This window comes from Lynx rufus, unplaced genomic scaffold (genome assembly GCF_022079265.1).
Source record: "Lynx rufus isolate CCGP_SWC_20201006 ecotype Redwood Valley unplaced genomic scaffold, mLynRuf1.p SCAF_1, whole genome shotgun sequence".
In the NCBI taxonomy this organism is placed as follows: Eukaryota; Metazoa; Chordata; class Mammalia; order Carnivora; family Felidae; genus Lynx; species Lynx rufus.
Window position 1 is genome coordinate 79,083,741 of NW_025814823.1, and position 20,226 is coordinate 79,103,966.

At 39.8% G+C, this 20,226-nt stretch overlaps 1 protein-coding gene across 1 annotated transcript in view; it reads left to right on the top strand.

Annotated features, from left to right (window-relative positions):
- Positions 1–20,226, top strand: part of MYO16 (myosin XVI) — a 467,181-nt gene that overhangs the window by 141,103 nt on the left and 305,852 nt on the right. The window contains exons 11-12 of the mRNA XM_047086088.1: positions 8,179–8,289; positions 17,477–17,542. Coding sequence (XP_046942044.1) covers positions 8,179–8,289; positions 17,477–17,542 — 177 coding nt within the window. The remainder of the gene's footprint in view (positions 1–8,178; positions 8,290–17,476; positions 17,543–20,226) is intronic.

The following is a 20,226-nucleotide window of genomic DNA, read 5'->3' on the forward strand; positions in this document are numbered from 1 at the left end:
TTTTTGTAATTTTGAGATACTTTAAAAATTATTATTTATTTGCTTTTGAGAGAGAGAGAGAGAGAGAGAGAGGGAGAGAGAGAAAGAGTGAGTGGGGAGGGGCAGACAGAGAGGGAGACACGGAATTGGAAGCAGGCTCCAGGCTCTGAGATGTCAGCACAGAGCCCAATGTGGGGCTTGAACCCATGCATGAATGGTGAGATCATGACCTGAGCTGAAGTCAGACACTTAACCAACTTTAGTAGGTGTATTTGTCAGCTTAGGCTGCCATGACAAAATACTACAAACTGGGTGGCTTAAGCAACAGAAATTTATTTTTCACTGTCCTAGAGGAAGTACAAGATCAAGGTACCAACTGATGAGGTTTCTTCTGATAAAGGTCCTCATCCTGGCTGATTTCTCCCTGTGTCCTCATCTGGGAGGTGGTGGTGGTGGGGAGGAAAGAGACAGAGAGAAGGAAAGAACTGTCTGGTGTCTCTTATAAGGACACCAATCCTATAGGATCAGGGCCCCACCCCTGTGACCTCATTTAACTTTTATTACCTCCTTAAGGCCCCATCGCCAAATGCTCACATCCAGAGCCTCAACATATGAATTTGGAGGAATGCAATTCAGTTTGTAACAGTAGACAGATTGAATGTTAGGTAAGATTTAAGGCACCGCTGTCATCCCTCCTTGGCCCTGATTCTCTCCCGAGGAAGATCGACGTCACCCACTGGCTGGATTATACTTTTACGTTTCACAGGAGAGCTTCAGAAAAGGCTTGTGGAAGCAAGAGCCTTCTGAATAGCATTTTAAAGGGAAACGTGGAATGTGGAAAATTTCTTTACAAATTGAAACAAAAACCACTGTATCTCTCCTTCCTGGTTTTTCTAAAATGTAGGTTTTATCAAATGGTAACTGTGTGAATGAATATTCAAGGCTTGACTGAAACTTTTTCGGTTCTGATAATCACCAAAACGAACATGTATTATCTCTGAGAATGGAGAGAGAATTCCTCTTAAGTTCTTTCAAAGTGTGTAATACGTTCTTCCTTTTCTTTCCTTTTCATTCTGCCTTTCCCTCCCTTTCTCCTCTCCCTGCCTCCTTCTGTCCTTCTCTAACTTCCTGACTTCCTAACTTTACCCTCTCTCCCTTCTTCTGCTTCCTACCTTTCTGAATATATTTATAAAAATTTAGTTCACACTTGAAATTTGGGTCCAATTTTTATCCCATTTAGTGAAGGCATGGTGGCCTGGGAGTGCAGAGAAAGACTGATGCTCTGGTTCAGGTCTGCTGCTTAGACTCTAGGCTCCTTGAGCTCATAAGACCTATCTATAAAATGGGTACATAGTATAGTCTTCACAGGGTTTTTACAGAGCTGACAAAAGAAGAGGGCTATAAGGTTATAACACAATTACCAAGAACAGAGTAAAAATGCAGTAAGATGGGGGCATCTGGCTGGCTTCGTCGGCTGAGTGTCCAGCTCTTGATTTCAGCTCAGGTTGTGATCCCACAGTTCTGGGATCGATCCCCATGTAGGACTCTGTACTGACCACACGGAGCCTGCTTGGGATCCTCTCCCCCACCCCCTCTCTGCCCCTCTCCTGCTCTCTTTCTCTCAAAATAAATAAACATTAAATTTAAAAAAATGCAGTAAGATCTATTTATATTTTTATTGTTATTATTTGTATAGATTCACTGTATGTTAGGTTTTGCCAGAATGGCTGAGTTCTCTACCACTAAATGTGTCTGCTCTTAATTGATCTAATTCCAGTCAACACATCCACCACGCTTTATTTTTTTTTCAATGCAAATGTAGATTACTTTAGATAATAATAATACAAAATCATACTTTGTATTAACATTTCAGTGCTTAACCGTGCATTCACCTGCATTATCCTATTCCTCAAAATCCCACCATGGGCAAGTTATTATCCTTTTTCATTACTTAACTTACACTCATGTTACAGATTCAGTTTGAAAATGACCAAATTCCAGAACCTGAAACGAATTGCCAAGAGTCACAAGTACTTCTTTACTCTGGATCTGGTTCTTCATCGGGGACACCCCCAAGGAGCTCCCCGTTCACCTGGCAGAGCCCTGTCGACTTGCGACGGTTCCATCAATAGGCGAGGGGTCGGCATGCCACGGCTGCCTGTGCGCTACAGGGCTTTTGACAATTGGCGAGAATTCTCTTTCTGTGGTCCAAGAAATACCCATATTTGCATACGCAAAAATGTAAACCCTTGGCCAGGCGAAGCAATAGGAAGTGAAAGAACCTGATACATTTTGTTGTCTTAGAAACATCTAACGGGGCGCCTGAGTGGCTCAGTCGGTTCAGCGTCTGACTTCAGCTCAAGTTGTGATCTCATAGTTCGTGGGTTGGAGCCTCGCGTCAGGCTCTATGCTGACAGCTTGGAGCCTGGAGCCTGCTTCGGATTCTGTGTCTCTCCCTCTCTCTCTGCCCCTCCCCGGCTCATTCACTGTCTCAGTCTCTCTCAAAAATGAATAAAAGCATTAAGAAAATTAAAAGAAACATCTGACAGAATAGCGAAAACAAGGGGAAATAATTAAAATGCTATCTAGGCACGGTGGTGGGCTTAAGCTTTGGAAAACTTAGTATTTTGTCAGATTATCACCCTTTTCCCTGTTGTGACCTCTTGGCCACCTCATTTTTTTCCTAACTTCCTCTCTCCTCTTCATTCATGAATACTCGGTCCTTTTCCCCTCCTCAAGATCCTGATGGTTTTCTCCTGTTTGTCAAACCACCTCCTCTGTTCCCTGGACTTATGGTTTCTGCACATGTACTGCTAATCTCCCAGGGATGAAAAGTCACAAACAAACGAACAAAACAGGAAAGGTGACGCCACTCCAGGCAAGTGTGGACGACCTGGAGTCAGGGAAATCAGACTGTTTCCCAAACTTACGTTCCCTTTGGATCTCGAAACATTTCTCAAAGTGTTTCTCTGAAGTTCTTCCTGACCTTCTATCCTGAGCTCTATTTACTTTATGTTCTAGATCTCCCCTTTTACACAGATAGATAGGGATATATATCTTCATGGAAATCATAGTGGCCAATCTCAGAGAGGATTTTTTTTTTTTTTTTTTTACGTATTTTCCCACCTCGCTTTTATCTTGTGTTATAATTGTTTGGCAGACTTTGACAGTAGACCTTATCAAGCCTGCCACTGTAACATAAAAATATTCAGAGATGTGTTTTTCTGGTTCTTTCTACTTGCAGCTGCCCCGGTGCCTTTGAAATCTTTATAAAGAATGTGTCCCTCTGATAACCTTGCTTACAATCCATCATCAAAGCCTCCTTCCTGATCATTTTGGGCTCCTGATGTGATGAATGCAAGGAATTCTTCCCTTGATCTGCTCTCACACTGTATTTGTCACATTTCATTACCGCAGACAGGCTCAGGCGTCTCCACATTTTTACTGTCAGCCTAGTACTTTCCTTAACCCCGTGAAACAGCTGTGCCACTGTGGATGGAAATTCACAAAAATACCAACGGATGTCTGCAATAGCTCTTTCGGGCTTGTCAGAACAAATGTCGGGCTTCCGTTCATATTCTGCATGCGCTTTCTAAACATATACCCAGAAGTCCGCATTGAGCTTGTTAGAGCTATGGCTGTAAGAGGAAGTTTCTTATCTTAGAAACATAAACTATTTCTTCTAAAGAAAAAAATCTCGCTTTTGATTTGTCTCCTTTTTATGATGGTGTGGGAGTTAAATATGGATGCTAACTTGATGGAGACTTTTGTCTTATTTTTGCATTGTTCAAACTTATTGCAACCCATTATTGTCTTGTATCATATCATGTAGATGCATGAATACGTATATATGTGTGTGTTCGTGTGTGTGTATAAAGTGTGTCTATATACACACACATACATACCTGTTTTGGGGGGTGAATATCTGTGTCTATGTACATGTGTGCATTATGATACTTTTAGGAAATGATTGCAAAATCACTGGAAAGAAAAGATACTTACCTCCATCCCTAAGTTGATAATGAAAGTTTCCTTTTATGCTTCTCTCTATATAAAGACTTTTGCCAGGAGTCTTTATTTCTTGGAAACACATACTTGTCCATTTGTAGTTATTTTCTGAGTTCCTTTCATGTCTAAGGGCAAACACTTGAGCCGGTGACCCTGTAACCCAGTGCAGGTATCTTTCAGTATAAGCAAACCTTTGATCTTTTGAAATTTGTTTTTTTTTTTTTTTTTTTAGTGTTTATTTTTGAGACAGAGAGAGACAGAGTGCGAGCAGGGGAGGGGCAGAGAGAGAGGAAGACACAGAATCTGAAGCAGGCTCCAGTCTCTGAGCTGTCAGCACAGAGCCTGACACGGGGCTCGAACCCGTGAACCATGAGATCATGACCTGAGCCGAAGCCTGATGCTTAACTGACTGTGCCACCCAGGCACCCCTAAACCTTTGATCTTTTGTACACGGGTCCCAGGTAATAAATCCAGCGCAGTTCTGGGGCTCCCCTCCTCTGCCACCCATCCCTGTCCCATGCCCCCCTCTCCTCCTGCACCACCACCTGCCCTGTTTCCTCCCACCCTGCAGCCCACAGGCTCCTTCCAGGGGGCTTTCTGACGTTATGACTCTTACCACCTTCTCCCCTCTCCCTGTCCGTCTTCTCCCACACCCCATGGGACGGCCTCCCGCAGTTATGTCCTGTTTCAGCTTTGCTGCGCTTTCCTCAGAGAGGACTTCTGAGACCATCCGAGCCAAAGTACACTTGGTCACTTTTCAGAGCATCCTGTTTTCCCTCCTAGCGCTTTTCCTCCTTGTGATTTCTTACTTACCATCCTCACTTTTCCCCCTGCAAACTGTAAACACTGAGGTAAAAGACCTCATCCCTTATCTCCCTCTTTGTACTAAACCTCGAACAAGGTGCCTGGCTACGGGCCAGGGAGCAAGAAAACGAAAGGCAAACTATTGAATATACGTTGTCAGATTGATTCATTATCTGCTAGACTTTCTCCGCTGTTACCTAATGGTTATTGTCCCAGCTTCCACTTCTGACCGCTCAGCTGTGTGACCCCAGGGAAACCGTGTGGCTTCTCTGGGCCTTAAGTTCTACATCTACCGATTAAGGACCACATCACTGAATTTCAAACTTTTTAAAATTATTATTTCACAGCAAATCCATCTCCATAAAGGGATATATGAAAAAGAACTCCAATTTTTAAAGCAGTTGAAAGATGAGCGTCTTTGCTGAGAACCACAGAGATTGGCCCGGAGCCCTCTACAAATGCCTCCTCCCTCCTCCCTCCAAAGGCAGTCCTCAGGGAAGTTGGCAGAAAGTTTATCTTTGGTGCTCACGGCCCTCTCTAGATGTTTTACTAACTGTGTAACAATGTACCCCCCCACCCCCACTTATCCACAGAGCAGGCACCTTGCTGGGCCTTCATGCAAACTAATTCTCACAGCCTCCAATGAGGGACCCATCATTATCTTTCCTAGTACGAAAGAGGATTGAAAGTGACTTAGTAATGTTAGGGAAGAAAAATGTTCACATTCCCACAACCAGGAAGATACACCACTGGGATTTCAACCCATTCATCCCATTGAATACAAAAATAATCAATGTAAGGGAGCCTGGGTGGCTCAGTTGGTTAAGCATCCAACTCTTGGTTTCAACTCAGGTCACGAGCTCATGATTCGTGAGTCTGAGCCCCATGTCAGGCTCTGTAGTGACAGCAAGGTGCCTGCTTGTGATCCTCTGTCTTTTCTTCTCTCTCTGTCCCTCCCCAGCTTGTGCGTGCTCTCTCTCTCTCTCAAAATAAATAAAAACTTAAGGCAACACACACACACACACACACACACACACACACACACACACACACAGTCGATCTCTTAATGTGCTTCAGTTTCCAGCATTTAAGGTGGGAAAGCTCAAATCCGTATGTAAGATTTTTACCCAAATGAGCCTGACTGATACGAAATACCAAATCAAACACAGCGTACGTCAGGCACGCTTCTAGTTACTTACCTGGCAGCATTTTCGGATTATGAGACTCTTCAAAGTAGAACTAAGTGTATCGTGTTAAAAAAAAAACAAAACACACACAGATATCACACAATCCCAAAACTGATTTTGACAACCCAGAAAATACTGGGGGTTGTGGAACATTATGACTTCTATTTTTATCAGCACAAGTACCAGCTTTTGGATGCCACTCAACTGTTTAAGTAAGTACTTGTGAAAGTATCAAAGTCTTAAAGCTATGCCTCTAACTAATTAAAATTAACTAGTGAACTAAGTTGAATAAGACTATGTTATATGCACCTTAATTTCAGGTTAATTCTGAAAGGTATTTTGAGGCATATTTCTTTTAAATGCTAGAAAAGCAGAGAAAATAAACCCAAGGTGTTGGCTCTGCGTGTGCATATTGGGGGGCAGAGAGAGGCTTGTTCTTGACATTTATGAGGTCTGGAATATTTTACAAATTAATTTTTTTTTACATTTATTTAGTTTTGAGAGACAGAAAGAGACAGAGCACAAGTGGGGGAGGGACAGAGAGAGAAGGAGACACAGAATCCGAAGCAGGCTCCAGGCTCCGAGCTGTCAGCACAGAGCCCGATGCGGGGCTCGAACTCACACACCGTGAGATCATGACCCGAGCTGAAGCCGGACGCTTAACCGACTGAGTCACCCAGGTGCCCCACAAATTAATTTTTAATATATTTTTAATACATATTGGATAGGGTATTTGCTATTTTCCCAAATGGTGGTGTCTCAAATACCAGAGCCCACGGCCATGACACCCTCCTAACTGGAAGAAAAAACAAACCACTCTTCTGACCATTTGAGATCCCCAGTAAAGAATTTGAGTTTCCATTATTAATACATTAGGATTATAAGCAGTCTGGGAGGGCAGTGACTTGTAATTGTCAGTGCCATAGACATTTAGCTGATAAGCAGTAATATTTAAGTTCAAATTATGTAACAGTGGTGCATACGATAATAAAATTTGTAATGCAATTATAAATACAAACTGCAAATGCAATTAGAGAATACAAACACGAACACAAATAAGAGAAGTAAACTTGCTGCTGTTAAAAATTCGCTATGGGCACCCACGAACCCACAGAGGCGTTAATCACAATATTCTTGTTCTTTGGCTCCCCTGTGTTTTGACATAAGAAAACCAAAGCTGTCATAGTAGATAGAGTGCCTAGTTTGCACAACATTATCTTGTGTATGTAAAATTAAACATTGTCCATTCGTGGGGCACCTGGGTGGCTCAGTCACTTGAGGGTCTGACTCATGATCTCGGCTCAGGTCGTGATCTCATAGTCCTGAGATCAAGCCCTGTGCTGGGCTTCCCACTGAGTGTGGAGCTTGCTTGGGATTCTCTCTCTCTCTCTGCCTCTCCGCTGTTCACACACGCCCCTTCTCCCTGTCTCTTAAAATAAATAAATAAACATTACAAAAAAAAATTGTCCATTCTTAACTCGTAAATGATAGATTTACATTGAATCCAAATTCAGATTCATCGCTTTTTTAATTGAAATGTTTCCCAGGTGTTTTTTTTTTTTTTTAACTCTGTCACTTTCCATGAAATTGAATAGGGAGGCATTTTTTTCTTGATGGCAGAATTATCTTAATCTCACAGCTACTTTCGTTGTAAGTGTAATGTAGAAAAGAATAAAGATCCCAAGCCAAGATTCTGGAGTCTTCTTTCAAAATCTGGCCGCCTCCTCCATGCATGCAGAAAGTAAATTCCAGGCACACTGCTTCCTTCACCACGCCAACAACGGTAATATGAAAATTTTTGCTTTAGCTTTGGAAAATGCTGCAAATACGTGAGCTTTTCAGCTGCTTGTCTTACAGAGGACTCAGGTGTCTACATTTAAAATCAACATGCTGAAATAAGTTTGACAGACTAATGCCTTTGCGGGATGTAAGGTTAACACGGGGTGTGCTCGTATCAGTGCGTGTGTGTGAGCGTGTGTGCACACTCACGGGCACAGGACCGAAATTCTCATCTGAATACGTTTCTCTGTGGCTGTTGAATATTTTGTTCCTTGGAAGTGAACCATTTCATCTTTTAATAGCGGTTTCAGGCTCACGTGGCCTTTAAACCTTTGACATGTAATTGAAACTGGGACATCCAGCTGTGAAGAAAATTGATTGGAAAGCAATTAGAATTGATCTCACTTATGTTTTTCCCCAGGTCAAGCTGATGCCTCCTGCTCCCAGTGATGACCTAGCGACTCTCAGTGAGCTGAATGATGGCAGCCTGCTTTATGAAATTCAGAAACGCTTTGGGAACAATCAGATATATGTAAGTGCCCTTGAAATTGCCTTTTGCACTGCCTTTGTCTTGCTGCCGGTGTTTACCCTTCAGTGCTGCAGATATTACAGGTAAAGGGCTTAGTGTTGTCTCTGGGCATGCTGACAGCTTAAGGTGGATTTCTCCGAGTTCAGGTTCATTCTGATTGAGTTCCAAAGCAGGTTCAGCAGAGATCCAAATTTCAGAGTTGTTAAGTGTAAGGTAATACCCTGTGGGTAGACAGCTTTCCGGTTGTCAAGTTTGCTGTGGAAGAAGATCTTGCTAGAAACAGAAGGATCTTCAAGTCACTTATCAAAATGCTGTTTGTTTCCTGTGTTCTACATAGCCTGCCCGATCTGGAAAAGAAAGCTGAGGAGGTAGAGTTGACTCCTCAGGTCAGTGTGCGTGAAAAGAGAAACTATTGTTCCTCTCAGTTATCAGGAAACGCTTTGTCTGTAAAGTAAATACTTTATACGCCCATCTCTGATAACAGGATATGAATATATGACACAGTTGACAAACGGCATGGAGAATTAATTTGCTGTGGTTCTGCCCTGGTTTATATGTGTTATTTCTTCCAATACACAGAACAATTTAGACCCCATGTAATCTCAGTCTCTGGCTCTGTCCGACACTCTCTGTCCTTGAATTTGTTATGTTCAACTCATAGCAATTCAATCAGAATGTCTGTAGGGAAATCTGATTATGCCCATATCTGCTATCCCTTTTTGATAACCCCCTTTTTCTCCTGGTCTACCGAGAAATTGATTAAGTAATTTTCATGTAAATGTGAAGCCTGAGATTTCCTTACCAGTCATAAATCGCCAGGTGCTGATTAACCTACGCAAATTCAGCGCAGCCTCTTAACGCTTGGATGAATCGGCCGCCTCTGCAAATACACGTAAAATTAAATGCTTCTATCAAAATGAAGGGAATTACGTCATTGGCATAAAGTGGGGAAACCTGATGACCTTGGCCCCTGTTACTCTTGTGATTTGTGTATTGTTGTTATTCCGTTCCCTCACCTTTTCTAGCATTGTGCTGATTTCTTCTCTTCTACCACAACTTCCTCCTTTTGACTTCTTAATTATATTGCCAGAAGACCATTGCTTGAACTGTTTTGGATTTCTGTGTTTCCTTCATGCTTCTCAAGTGCCTCTGTCTCCCCGATACTCACTTAGTCTACTTCTTGGCGGTCACCGTTCTCATCGAGGCCACTGTCCTCTCTTCCCCAACCGCCTCCCAGCCGTCCAGAGACAAACTTGTTCCCTCTCCACCTGACCTCACAAGGAGCTAGAGTAATTTTTGTAATGAACCAGTGTAATCTTGAAACCCCCGTTCTTTGACTTCTCTGTGGCTTCTCGTTTTTCATGGGAGGACAGCCACAATCTTCATTCACGATCCGGCCCCCGGACACTAAGCGTTGATGCTGTCGGCCTCCGGCAGCTGCCTTCCTGTCTACACCAAGGATTTTTCTCGGCTTGTTTTGCTTTCCCCTAAGTTTCTCTCTCTACCCCATGAAATAAACACTTAGCTTCACAAACTGCCCCTCAAAAGTTCTTCAGTCTTCAAGGAAACCTCCCCAGATAAAGTTGTGATGGATCTTTCTTGTGACTGCTTGTGATTTTATACCTTACCGGTCCCTTGATTGATCTTTGGGTGCTGTGCGGGGCTCTGGCTCAGTGAGAATAGGACCCATGCTGATTTTACTCACCGTGAGGCCTGGTCAAGCACTTTACAATCGCAAGTGACAGGTATTTCCTGCTGTTTATCAGCTCCTCCCGACACGGGACCCTCTTCTTAGACTCTCTCTGCTCACTGGGTTTCTCTTTCTCTCTGGACCATCAGAATTAATATTCCCTGCTTTGTTCAAGCTCACATAAAATATAAATTTGCCACTGTGTGAGACGTGATTTTCTTCCTTTCCATACCTGAAATATTGAAGAACTAAATCGTCTGGGATCAATTTTGTGATGAGTGCTCTAAGTTATGTTGTTGGAACTCTCCTTTAATGGGTAGACAAGCAATTTCAACATTATTGATTGAATAATAACAAGTGATTTTCAAAGTATCCTGTGAACCATTGGGTGTATGAGCTTTTTATTACCGTTCTGCAGGGAGAGTAAGCATTTAGAACCTCTTATAGCAATTTGATGGTTTCATTTACTTCTGTTGAATCTGAAAAGAATCCAGGCTTGTGCTTTGTATGTCTTTGTCTTTTCCAATGTCACATTTACAGGAATTCATTTTTATTACGTTTTACAAAAGTATCAGTCCATGATGAATTGGAAATGGAAGTTTCCTTGCCACAAATACAGAAACCCTGGTTTCAGCGGATGTTGTATTCAGAGTTGGTCATGTGACCTACCCCCCCCGGCACACCCCCCCCACCATGCTCCCTGCATGCCTCCCCCCTCCCTGCCCCTTTTATTCCTCCTCCAGCTTTCAGCCCAAAGTGCCTAGTTTCGGTGTTGGTACTAGTCTTTCTTCCATGTCCCAAGTCACGTTTTCATGCAAATCTCAGCAACCTTCCTTTCAAAATATATGCAGAATGGACCCCCACTGCTACCACTGGCCCATCAGTGCCAACATAACACATGTCAGCAGAATTAATTGTTTAACCAGGAGTTTCCTCTTTTTGCTGTAGTCTGACTGGTTATATAAGGTGATCTTTCAAAACAATCTGTAGGTTTCTCTTTTCTTTTTTCTTTCTCTTTCTTTCTTTTCTTTCTTTCTTTCTTTCTTTCTTTCTTTCTTTCTTTCTTTCTTTCTTTCCTTTTTCTCTCTTTCTTTGTCTTTTGTGTGTGTGTGTGTGTGTGTGCCAAAACCCAGGAGCAAACGTAACTGACTCTTTTAACTAAGTGCATAGCATTCCATTTGGATATCAGATTGGGAAGGTTCCATATAGCCCGTAGCAGTAGGACGTGCCCAAACCATCAAACAAAATTAATTGCAAGAGATGAGGTGTTTGCTTGCTAGGAAATGCAGAGAATAAAGGCATTTCATTCTCTGAATGATTACGGTCAACTGGAACAGAGAGAATAGACTATGCAATCATATTTCTTTGTGGATGGCAGATAAACATGGAAGCAATATTCTCTTTATTCTTTTTGTAAACACACTGGTAGGACTCAAGACTCATAATGAAAGAACCCCACAAAATAAACACAGGCTCCTGTAACATCTGGTTAGCCAGGTAGGCGGCCTGGCTCACCTGAGCCACTGACTGAACATTCCCCTTTAGGCAACCCCGTGGGATGTAGCAGGTTTTTTTTGTTAAGAGCAGCTCAAGAGGCTAGCTTGTGTCAGAAGTTGAAGTCTGTCTCGCTTGGAGAACATTGGAAATTCTGTAGACAGACTCATTTTCCCCAAGCTGGCACTGCCCCCTAGCCTGTATCTGAAGCCTCACCCACCATATGCAGTACCTACCATGTCGTTCCATGTCCCTCCACTCAATCTATTATAGACCCTTGTGAACACTTAATAGAAGTGACCTATTTATTTTTTTATTATTTTAATGTTTTATTTATTTTTGAGACAGAGACAGAGCATGAGCCAGGGGAAGGGCAGAGAGAGAGGGAGACACAGAATCCGAAGCAGGAACCAGACTCTGAGCTGTCAGCACAGAGCCTGACGCGGGACTTGAACCCACAAACCGTGAGATCATGACCTGAGCCGAAGTTGGACCCTTAACCAACTGAGCCACTCAGGTGCACTAGAAGTAAGCTATTAAAAAAAAAAAAAGTAAGGGGCACCTGTGTGGCTCAGTAGGTTGAGTATCCGACTCTTGATTTCAGCTCAGGCCATGATCCCAAGGTTATGGGATCAAGCCCCTGTTGAGCTCTGTGCTGAGCCTGGAGCCTGCTTTAGATTCTCTCTTCTCTTCTCCCTCTGCCCCTCTCCCCTGCTCACACTCTTTCTCTTAAAAAAAAAAGTGATATTTTAGAAAGGTGAGGTGAAGGAAATCTGTAGGTTTCTAAATTAAAAAAAAACATTTCATAACATTCCCTTCCATCAACAGAGCCTCTTGAGAATATGGCATAGGTTTATACAAGCTCATACTCTGGGAATCTATCGCTGACATTCAGATCACATTTTTCTGAACAGTATTTTTGTTTATCACAAAATATATTTGCAAAGGCAGTCTCAAATACTTTCAATAATCAGACCAAAGTAAAAATTATATATCAATAGAAAAATGCAACTTAGAAGTGTTTTGATTTTTTTTTTTTTAGTTCCTCATTTTTCTTTCCCTAGCACATTTCCTGATTCTCCCTCGATCTCTTATTCTTCATTTTTCTGAGCAATTTTCAGATACTTCACTGTAAAGCTTCCCCTTTGGGGCAATCATTTCCCTTTTCTTTTCTCCTGTACGTGGCTGTAACACAGTGGCCAAGCCTTCTAAGTCAATGTTGGATTGCATCACAGCACGTAGAGAGAATAGGGCACAACTTGTGATGGGTGTATGGCATCATGAATTTTCAGCTGGTGAACAGGCTCAAGTAACCAGCAGCTTCATAAAGAAATGAAATATAAGCAGCACCTTCCCCAGTTGACCCTAATCATTACAAAGATTTTAGTGTGTATCGGGGCTCCTGGGTGGCTCAGTTGGTTAAACGTCTGACATCGGCTCAAGTCATGATCTCACGGTTTGTGAGTTCGAGGCCCGCGTCGGGCTCTGTGCTGACAGCTCGGAGCCTGGAGCCTGCTTCAGATTCTGTGTCTCCCTCTGTCTCTCTTCCCCTCCCCTGCTCACGCTCTGTCTCTCTCTCTCAAGAGTAAATAAACATTAAAAAAATTAAAAAAAAAATTTCGGCGTATATGTAGCTACAGATTCATTTTGTATTTTTTTTTCTCTCTTTCTCTAAAGGGAATCATCCAGGGTGTTCTCTTCTGCCTCTGTCAACTTTCATTCATTGTTATATTTCCGATAATCATCTAACTTGTTGCTGGCAGCAATAGCTACCCATTTTTCTGTAAAATAAGCTGCTGTATGAATATATCCTAATTTATGTATTTACTCTACGGTTGAGGAACCCTTGAGTTGTCTCCACTTTTTGGTTTCGAAATATACCATTACAATTATGTGACTTGGGTGGATCACACTGTTAGAAACCATCCTGATGCCTTTTTTGGCAACGTGCGAATATGAGTACGTATTTCTGTGGGGGCCACGTAGAGCTTTGTTCGCAGGGCGTTAACCCAACACGGGAATGGCAGCATCACAGGGACATTCAGCCTCGTAGACACACCCAAATACTTTTTCAGAGTGCTTACCCACCACACAGCTCAGGATTCCACACCCTGCCCACCCAACAGCATAGTCAGTCTTATCTGTTGTACTGTTAGTTTTTACGGATTCTGGCCATCTTGGCAGGTGTCTGCTATCTCATTGTGGTTTGAGCTCACGTCTTCCCACTCTCTGATGATGGTGACCTGTAGGTGTGTGTTGCTCACTTGGCCATTTTGGCTCAGGACATGACCGTTCAGTTATACCGGCATTTAAACATGAATGGGCCATGTTTACTTTTTCTTATCAATATGTAGGGATTTGTATATATTCAGAATACTCTTTCTTTGTTAGATGTACATGTTGTGAGCATTTTCTCCCAGTTGGCGGCTTCCATTTTTGTCTACGAATAGGTCTGTGGAATAGGTGTGCAGAATAGAAGTTTGCAATTTTCACAAAATTCTTTACATTGAGTGTTTTTTTGTGTCCCACTTAAGAAAATTTGGCCTTGGTCATAAAATTTGGCCGAGGCTAGTTTCCTGTATTTCTTCTGGCAGTTTGATTGTGTTAACTTTAACATTTAAGGTATGTTACTAGGGTGGAAGTGATTTCACAGTGGTGCAAGAGAAGTGTCCAGAGTAGTGTTTCCCCACTGTCATAACAAGATGACCATGGGGAGGAGAATCCATATTCTGTTGTAGGGATGGATCCATTTGTGTCTAAACCAGGACCGAAAGATCTTAATCGCTATGGCAGTATGATAGATCTTAACACATGGAAGTCTTCTATATATCATGGAAGGTTAATATCCCTCTTTTGGTTGTGTTTCATTTCTCTGGAACATTTTTAAATTTTTGGTGTAGAACTCTTGACCCTTTATATTATATCCGTTTCTGGGCATTTTTCAAGTTTTGATGCTATAATGCTATAATAAGTGTTATTTTCTTATTGAAAATTACAAGGGAATTTCATTTTCTTATTGTTTATGACAAATATGGAGATATAATTCGATTGTAATATGCATATTTTATCTGCCAATCTTGCTAAATTCATATGTAAACATGGATTTATATGGAGATTCTTCGGGATTTTCAGCACATACCGTTATATGGTATGTAGATAATGGCTTTTATTTCTTTCTTTTAAATCTTGATAGCGTCCTTACTTTCTTTTCTTATTTTATTTCATGGGATGGTACTCTTAATAGAAAGATGACTGGAAGTGACAATATTAGGTATCCCTACCTCATTTTGGATCCCAGGGCAAAGCTTTCGATGTTTTATCATTAAGCACGTTGTTTGCAGTAACCCCGCCATAGATCTAGTTGAATGTTATTTGATTAACTTCCTATATTAATACTTTTCAAAGTTATTATTTTCAGTCAGGAGTGGGCATCGAATACTATTAAATGTTTTCTGACATTTATTGAGATGATCATATGGCTTTTATTCTTTACTCTTTAGTATTGGAAAAAAATTTTTAGTATGTGTTATTTTTTAAGAAAGAGAGAATAAGCAGGGGAGGGGCAGAGAGAGAGGGAGACACAGAATCTGAAGCAGGCTCTAGGCTCTGAGCTGTCAGCACAGAGCCCAACACAAGGCTCAAACTCAGACTGTGAGATCATGACCCGAGCTGAATTCAGCTGCCCAACTGACTGAGCCACCCAGGCATCCCTACTCTTTAGCATTATAAATTGTAACAGTTGGTTTTCTAATATGAAGCCAACCTTGCATTACTAGAATAAAGCCTACTTGGTTGAAACAGATTATCTGCTTAATGTATTACTGGATTTAATTTGTCAATATTTTGTTCATGATTTTTGCACGTACTTGATGAAAGAGAGAAACCTGTAAATTTCCTTTCTTTGAATATACTAGTTAGGTGTGTAATACCAAGTTTATGCAGGCCTCTTAAAATGTAATGGCACTCCTTTTCTGTTATATTCTAAAATAATTTGTGTAACATTTATCTTGTTCATTGATGTTGGGAAGAATTCACCAGTGAAGTTTAAATTTTCTTGGTGGAAAGGTTTCTTAGAGATTCAAAGTTCTTTTTCAGAAAAATAAAGTCGTGAGACATTCTATATCTTATTGTGTTCGTTTTGGTAAGATGGTGGATTGTTGTCACATTATCACATTATCTAAATATCCAGCCACAGTGACTAAAGTATGATTCCTAGTATTTCTTCATCTGTTTTCATGTCTGTATTGTCTGTAGTAATGTCGTATTTGGATACTAGTAGCTTGTGCATTTTCTCTTGTTTCCGAAGTCTTGTTAGGGTACTCACCATTTCATTACATTGTTCAAAAGGCCACCTTCTGACTTTTGTTTCTATTCTTTTAATTTCTACTGTTATACTGATTATTTATTTCTGTATAATTTGATGTAATCGGATGTGCTCCTTGAAAAGGACATTTAGATCATTACCAGCTTTTCTTCTTTTCTAGCATTATAAATATCATATCGGGCAATAATTTCCATACTAAATATACCTTCAGTTGCATCTCACAAATTAGGAGATAACCAAAATATTTTCTCATTTTCATTGTAGCTCCTTTTTAGGCTCATAGGTTATTTGCAGATGTATTGTATAATTCCTAGACATTTTGTAATTTTCTAGATATCGATTGATAATCTGTCTTATTTCTGCCATAATCAGAGTACATACTCTGTGTGATTCAAGTCCTTTAAATACAGTGGAACTGGTCTGTGATCAATTTCAAAGAATGTATATTCTGCAATTTGCTAACAGTGTTGTGTATAAGTCAGTCAACGTGGTAATTATTTCAACATTCTGTCTGCTTATTCCATGAGTTACTAAAACAAATTGTTACAAATCCCCACTACTGTGTTGAATTTTTCTCTTTACAGCTGTTTTTGCTTCATGCATTTTGTGCTAAATTTTAGTCTCATAGAAATTTTAAATTGCCATATATTCCTGATTGGTTTAACATGTCATCGTTGTGCAATGTCCCTTTTCATCACTTTTATTTATTTTTTCATGAATTGAGTATTGCTAAATCACATTTTTGTTATTATTGTTTGCAGGTATATCTTGTTTTATCTTTTTACTTTCTAATTTTCTTAATCTATATATTTAAAGTACTTTAATCCAGTTCATAATCTTTGTCGTTTAATTAGAGTATTTAGTAGTTTTGCATTTGATGTAATTACTGATGTTTTGGGGTTTAAATCTGTTATTTTATTTTATTTTTTTTTATTTTTTATTTTTTTATTTTTTAAAAAAAAATTTTTTTTTTCAACGTTTATTTATTTTTGGGACAGAGAGAGACAGAGCATGAACGGGGGAGGGGCAGAGAGAGAGGGAGACACAGAATCGGAAACAGGCTCCAGGCTCCGAGCCATCAGCCCAGAGCCTGGCGCGGGGCTCGAACTCCCAGACCGCGAGATCGTGACCTGGCTGAAGTCGGACGCTTAACCGACTGCGCCACCCAGGCGCCCCTAAATCTGTTATTTTATTATTTGGTTTCTATTTATTCCATCTGTTCTTTGTGCCTTTATATCTCATTACTTGTCCTTTTTTAATCGCAAAAGTATTTATATTTGCTTTTTTGTACTTTAAATTTGCATTATGCATCTTATTATTGTTCTGTAGCAGCATACAACTCATTACTTTATTACCTTCAGCATTTTTTGCCATGTGTTTTAATGTTATATTTTTTATTCACTCTGATTCTCACAAAGCCTCTTTAAGAAAATAAATTCTTAGAATCCAGTTATTTGAGTTGTTATGTTGTTGGTGGAACAAGCCTATCAGTTTTATTTTATTTGGATTATATTTCTGTGTTTCTTTATTTACAAACTCTCCATAGGATCACAAAATTGTTAAAATATGGCTTTTATTTGTTCTCTGTATTTTGCACAATTATTTAAAAATTCTATAATTTTTAATTTTAAGTGTCCTATTTATATAGTCCACTGACCCCTTGTATCCTTTTCTTTTAACAGACTTTTATTGGAGACATCCTCTTGCTTGTTAACCCATTCAAAGAGCTTCCAATTTATTCCACCATGGTGAGTATAAAATTTTGAATACCATTTAATAATGTAGGGTAACACCCGCTAGACGTACCTATCCATATCAAATGATCGATTGAGAAGAAACCTGCAAACAATAAGTAAAGTCAGAAACTTCTCAGAAAACTCTAAACTGAATATTTGCGTAATAGTGACTTTAATTTGTCCTGAGACAAAAATGGAACGGGATGTTATTTTTATCAAAAGATTCCTTTGCACTTATAATGTGTAATTTTCCTATAATTGTAGTCACTAGACAGACTTCTAAAATTAAATAATGCGTTACTCTGTTTTCCATTCCTTCCTGACTAATTCAAGGTCAGTTGGTGTAAAGTATTTATTTTAACATCATGACCTCTTTCAGAAAAGTTCTATGATGTTAGAACCGTGAGAATAAGAAAGGATATTATTGCATTTATACATTTTTCCAAATGACTTTCTACTTTAAATTATGAGACTTTCAAAATTAAAAGAGCAATTGCTTTTGGAAAATTATTCCAGGCAACTGAAAACACAGTATGATTTTTGAGTCGTAAGAGATCAAAATATCATTGTGCAGTCTCTCTGTCTCTCTCTCTCTCTCTCACCTCTCTCTTTTGTTCACAAGGCTGTTTCCAGTTAAAGCAGAATCCCTCGTAGGGAGCAGGAACATGACAAACAGGAGAGAGGAGTAGACACAGGTTCTTGAAACAGGGACATGCTCAGAGAAGTTGGAGAGGGAGATGGCAAGAGGAAGTGTGGAGAAGAGGGAGAGGGAGAGGGGAAGGGATAGAGACATCACCTTCTTGGAGCTCCCAAGGAATCATTGAAGAATTCTTACAGAAACACCTCCTGAGAAAGAGAGTGCACCCTAACTACCCCAACCTCCACCCTTCTTCCCAAAGTCCCTTCCACCGTTGCTTTGAAACCACTGCCCCTTGCCTACTGTCCTTATTCCACTCGGCCCAATCCCAGCCTTAGCCCTGGGCAGTCTGACTGTGTGAGCGCATGATAGCCCAGGACAAGAGGGATCAGCAGTTCTGCCAGAGGAGTAACATTAACCTGTGATTATTAGATAGACATATGGACTACTCATGTTTTTATTTCTTTTGATGTCAGTTTTTAGTAATTTTGTTTTTCAAGGATTCTGTTTCTTACATTTAATCTTCAAAAGTTTTTGGCATATAATTATTCATGATCCTATTTTTTTAATGTGTGTAGAATTTGAGTGATTTATTTTCATTCCATATGTTGGTAATTTGAGCCTTCTCTGACTTTTTAAAATCCGTTTTCTAGGAATTTATTGATTGTATTACTCTTTTCAAAGAAAAGCATCTCTTGACTTTTAATTTTTTTCTAGTGTATATTTATTCTCTATATAATTGATTTCTGCTTCTTTATTTCTGTTGTCTCCTTCTTTCTAAGTTCTTGGAGTTTAATTTGGATAGTTGTTTTAAGTTATAACATTATATTTTGAACTTTTTCCTTTTATAAGTATTTGGGGCTTTTTATTTTGCCTTACACAAGCTTTACAGAATTCTTCATCTTTGGTATTTCATAAGTTCGTTATTATTCAATTTAAGAGACAGAGAGAGAGAGAACCCCTGCTATTTAAAGTTGACACTTAGTGTGTTCTTCCTGGCTTATATTTATGTTTTTACGTTTGATCTTAGACTCAGTAAGAATCTTCTGGTGAGACAAAAGCTAGTTTTAACTAATTAAATAAAATATATACATATATATATATATACATATATATATATAATTTAAATGCTTCTATAGACCTAGAGGTCAAATTCTAAGTATTAGGGAAAATTTAACATAATAAATTATTTTAGTATGGCATTTCTTATCATGTTATAATATATAGTGTATCTCAAATGAAACAAACCTGTGACTCTGTGGTTTGTTTTTAGGGTGTTAACAGTGTGGCAGTTTAACACCTTCAAATATCAAGCTGTATTTTCAGTTCTTTCAGAAATACACATTAATAGAGAAAGGAGAGACACATCAAGAAACATATTTCTATATTATTGTAGGAACAAGATATGATATATTGAGATTTTTGCAGGAACAGTTCATTAAAACTTAAAATGGTGAATGCAACATATAACTTATATGTATTATCCTTTATATCTATCATTTCCAACAGATGCTGGCATAGAAAGTAAGAGGAAAATAAATCTATTTAGGTAAAATATGCACTGATAAAAAGCTTGAGGAAAAAATAAAGAGAAGGGCATCTGTTGGAGACACAGGTTTTTAATTTGTGGGTCTAGGAGGATGCATAACAAAAAAGAACATGAAGGAAAAGAAAAATTTTTGAGGAAAAACCAGATTCAGGTGAATATGTGAAGTTTTTGGAGGTTAAATTGAAATAATGTTGAGATATGACATCGGATGCAAGATTAGGAATAATTCACATGAGTATTTCATTTTGTAAGATTTCTAAGACTCATACCACATTTAAGAATGAGGTGGAGGGGCACCTGGGTGGCTCAGTTGGTTAAGCAACTCTTGATTTTGGCTCAGGTTATGACCTCATGGTTTGTGAGTTTGAGCCCCGTGGCAAGCTCTGTGACCATGCGGAACCTGCTTGGGATTCTCTCTTTCCCTCCCTCTCTGCCCCTCCCCTGCTTGTGCTCTCTCCCTCTCTCTCAAAATGATAAACATTTTTAAAAAGGAATGAGGGAGAAAAATAA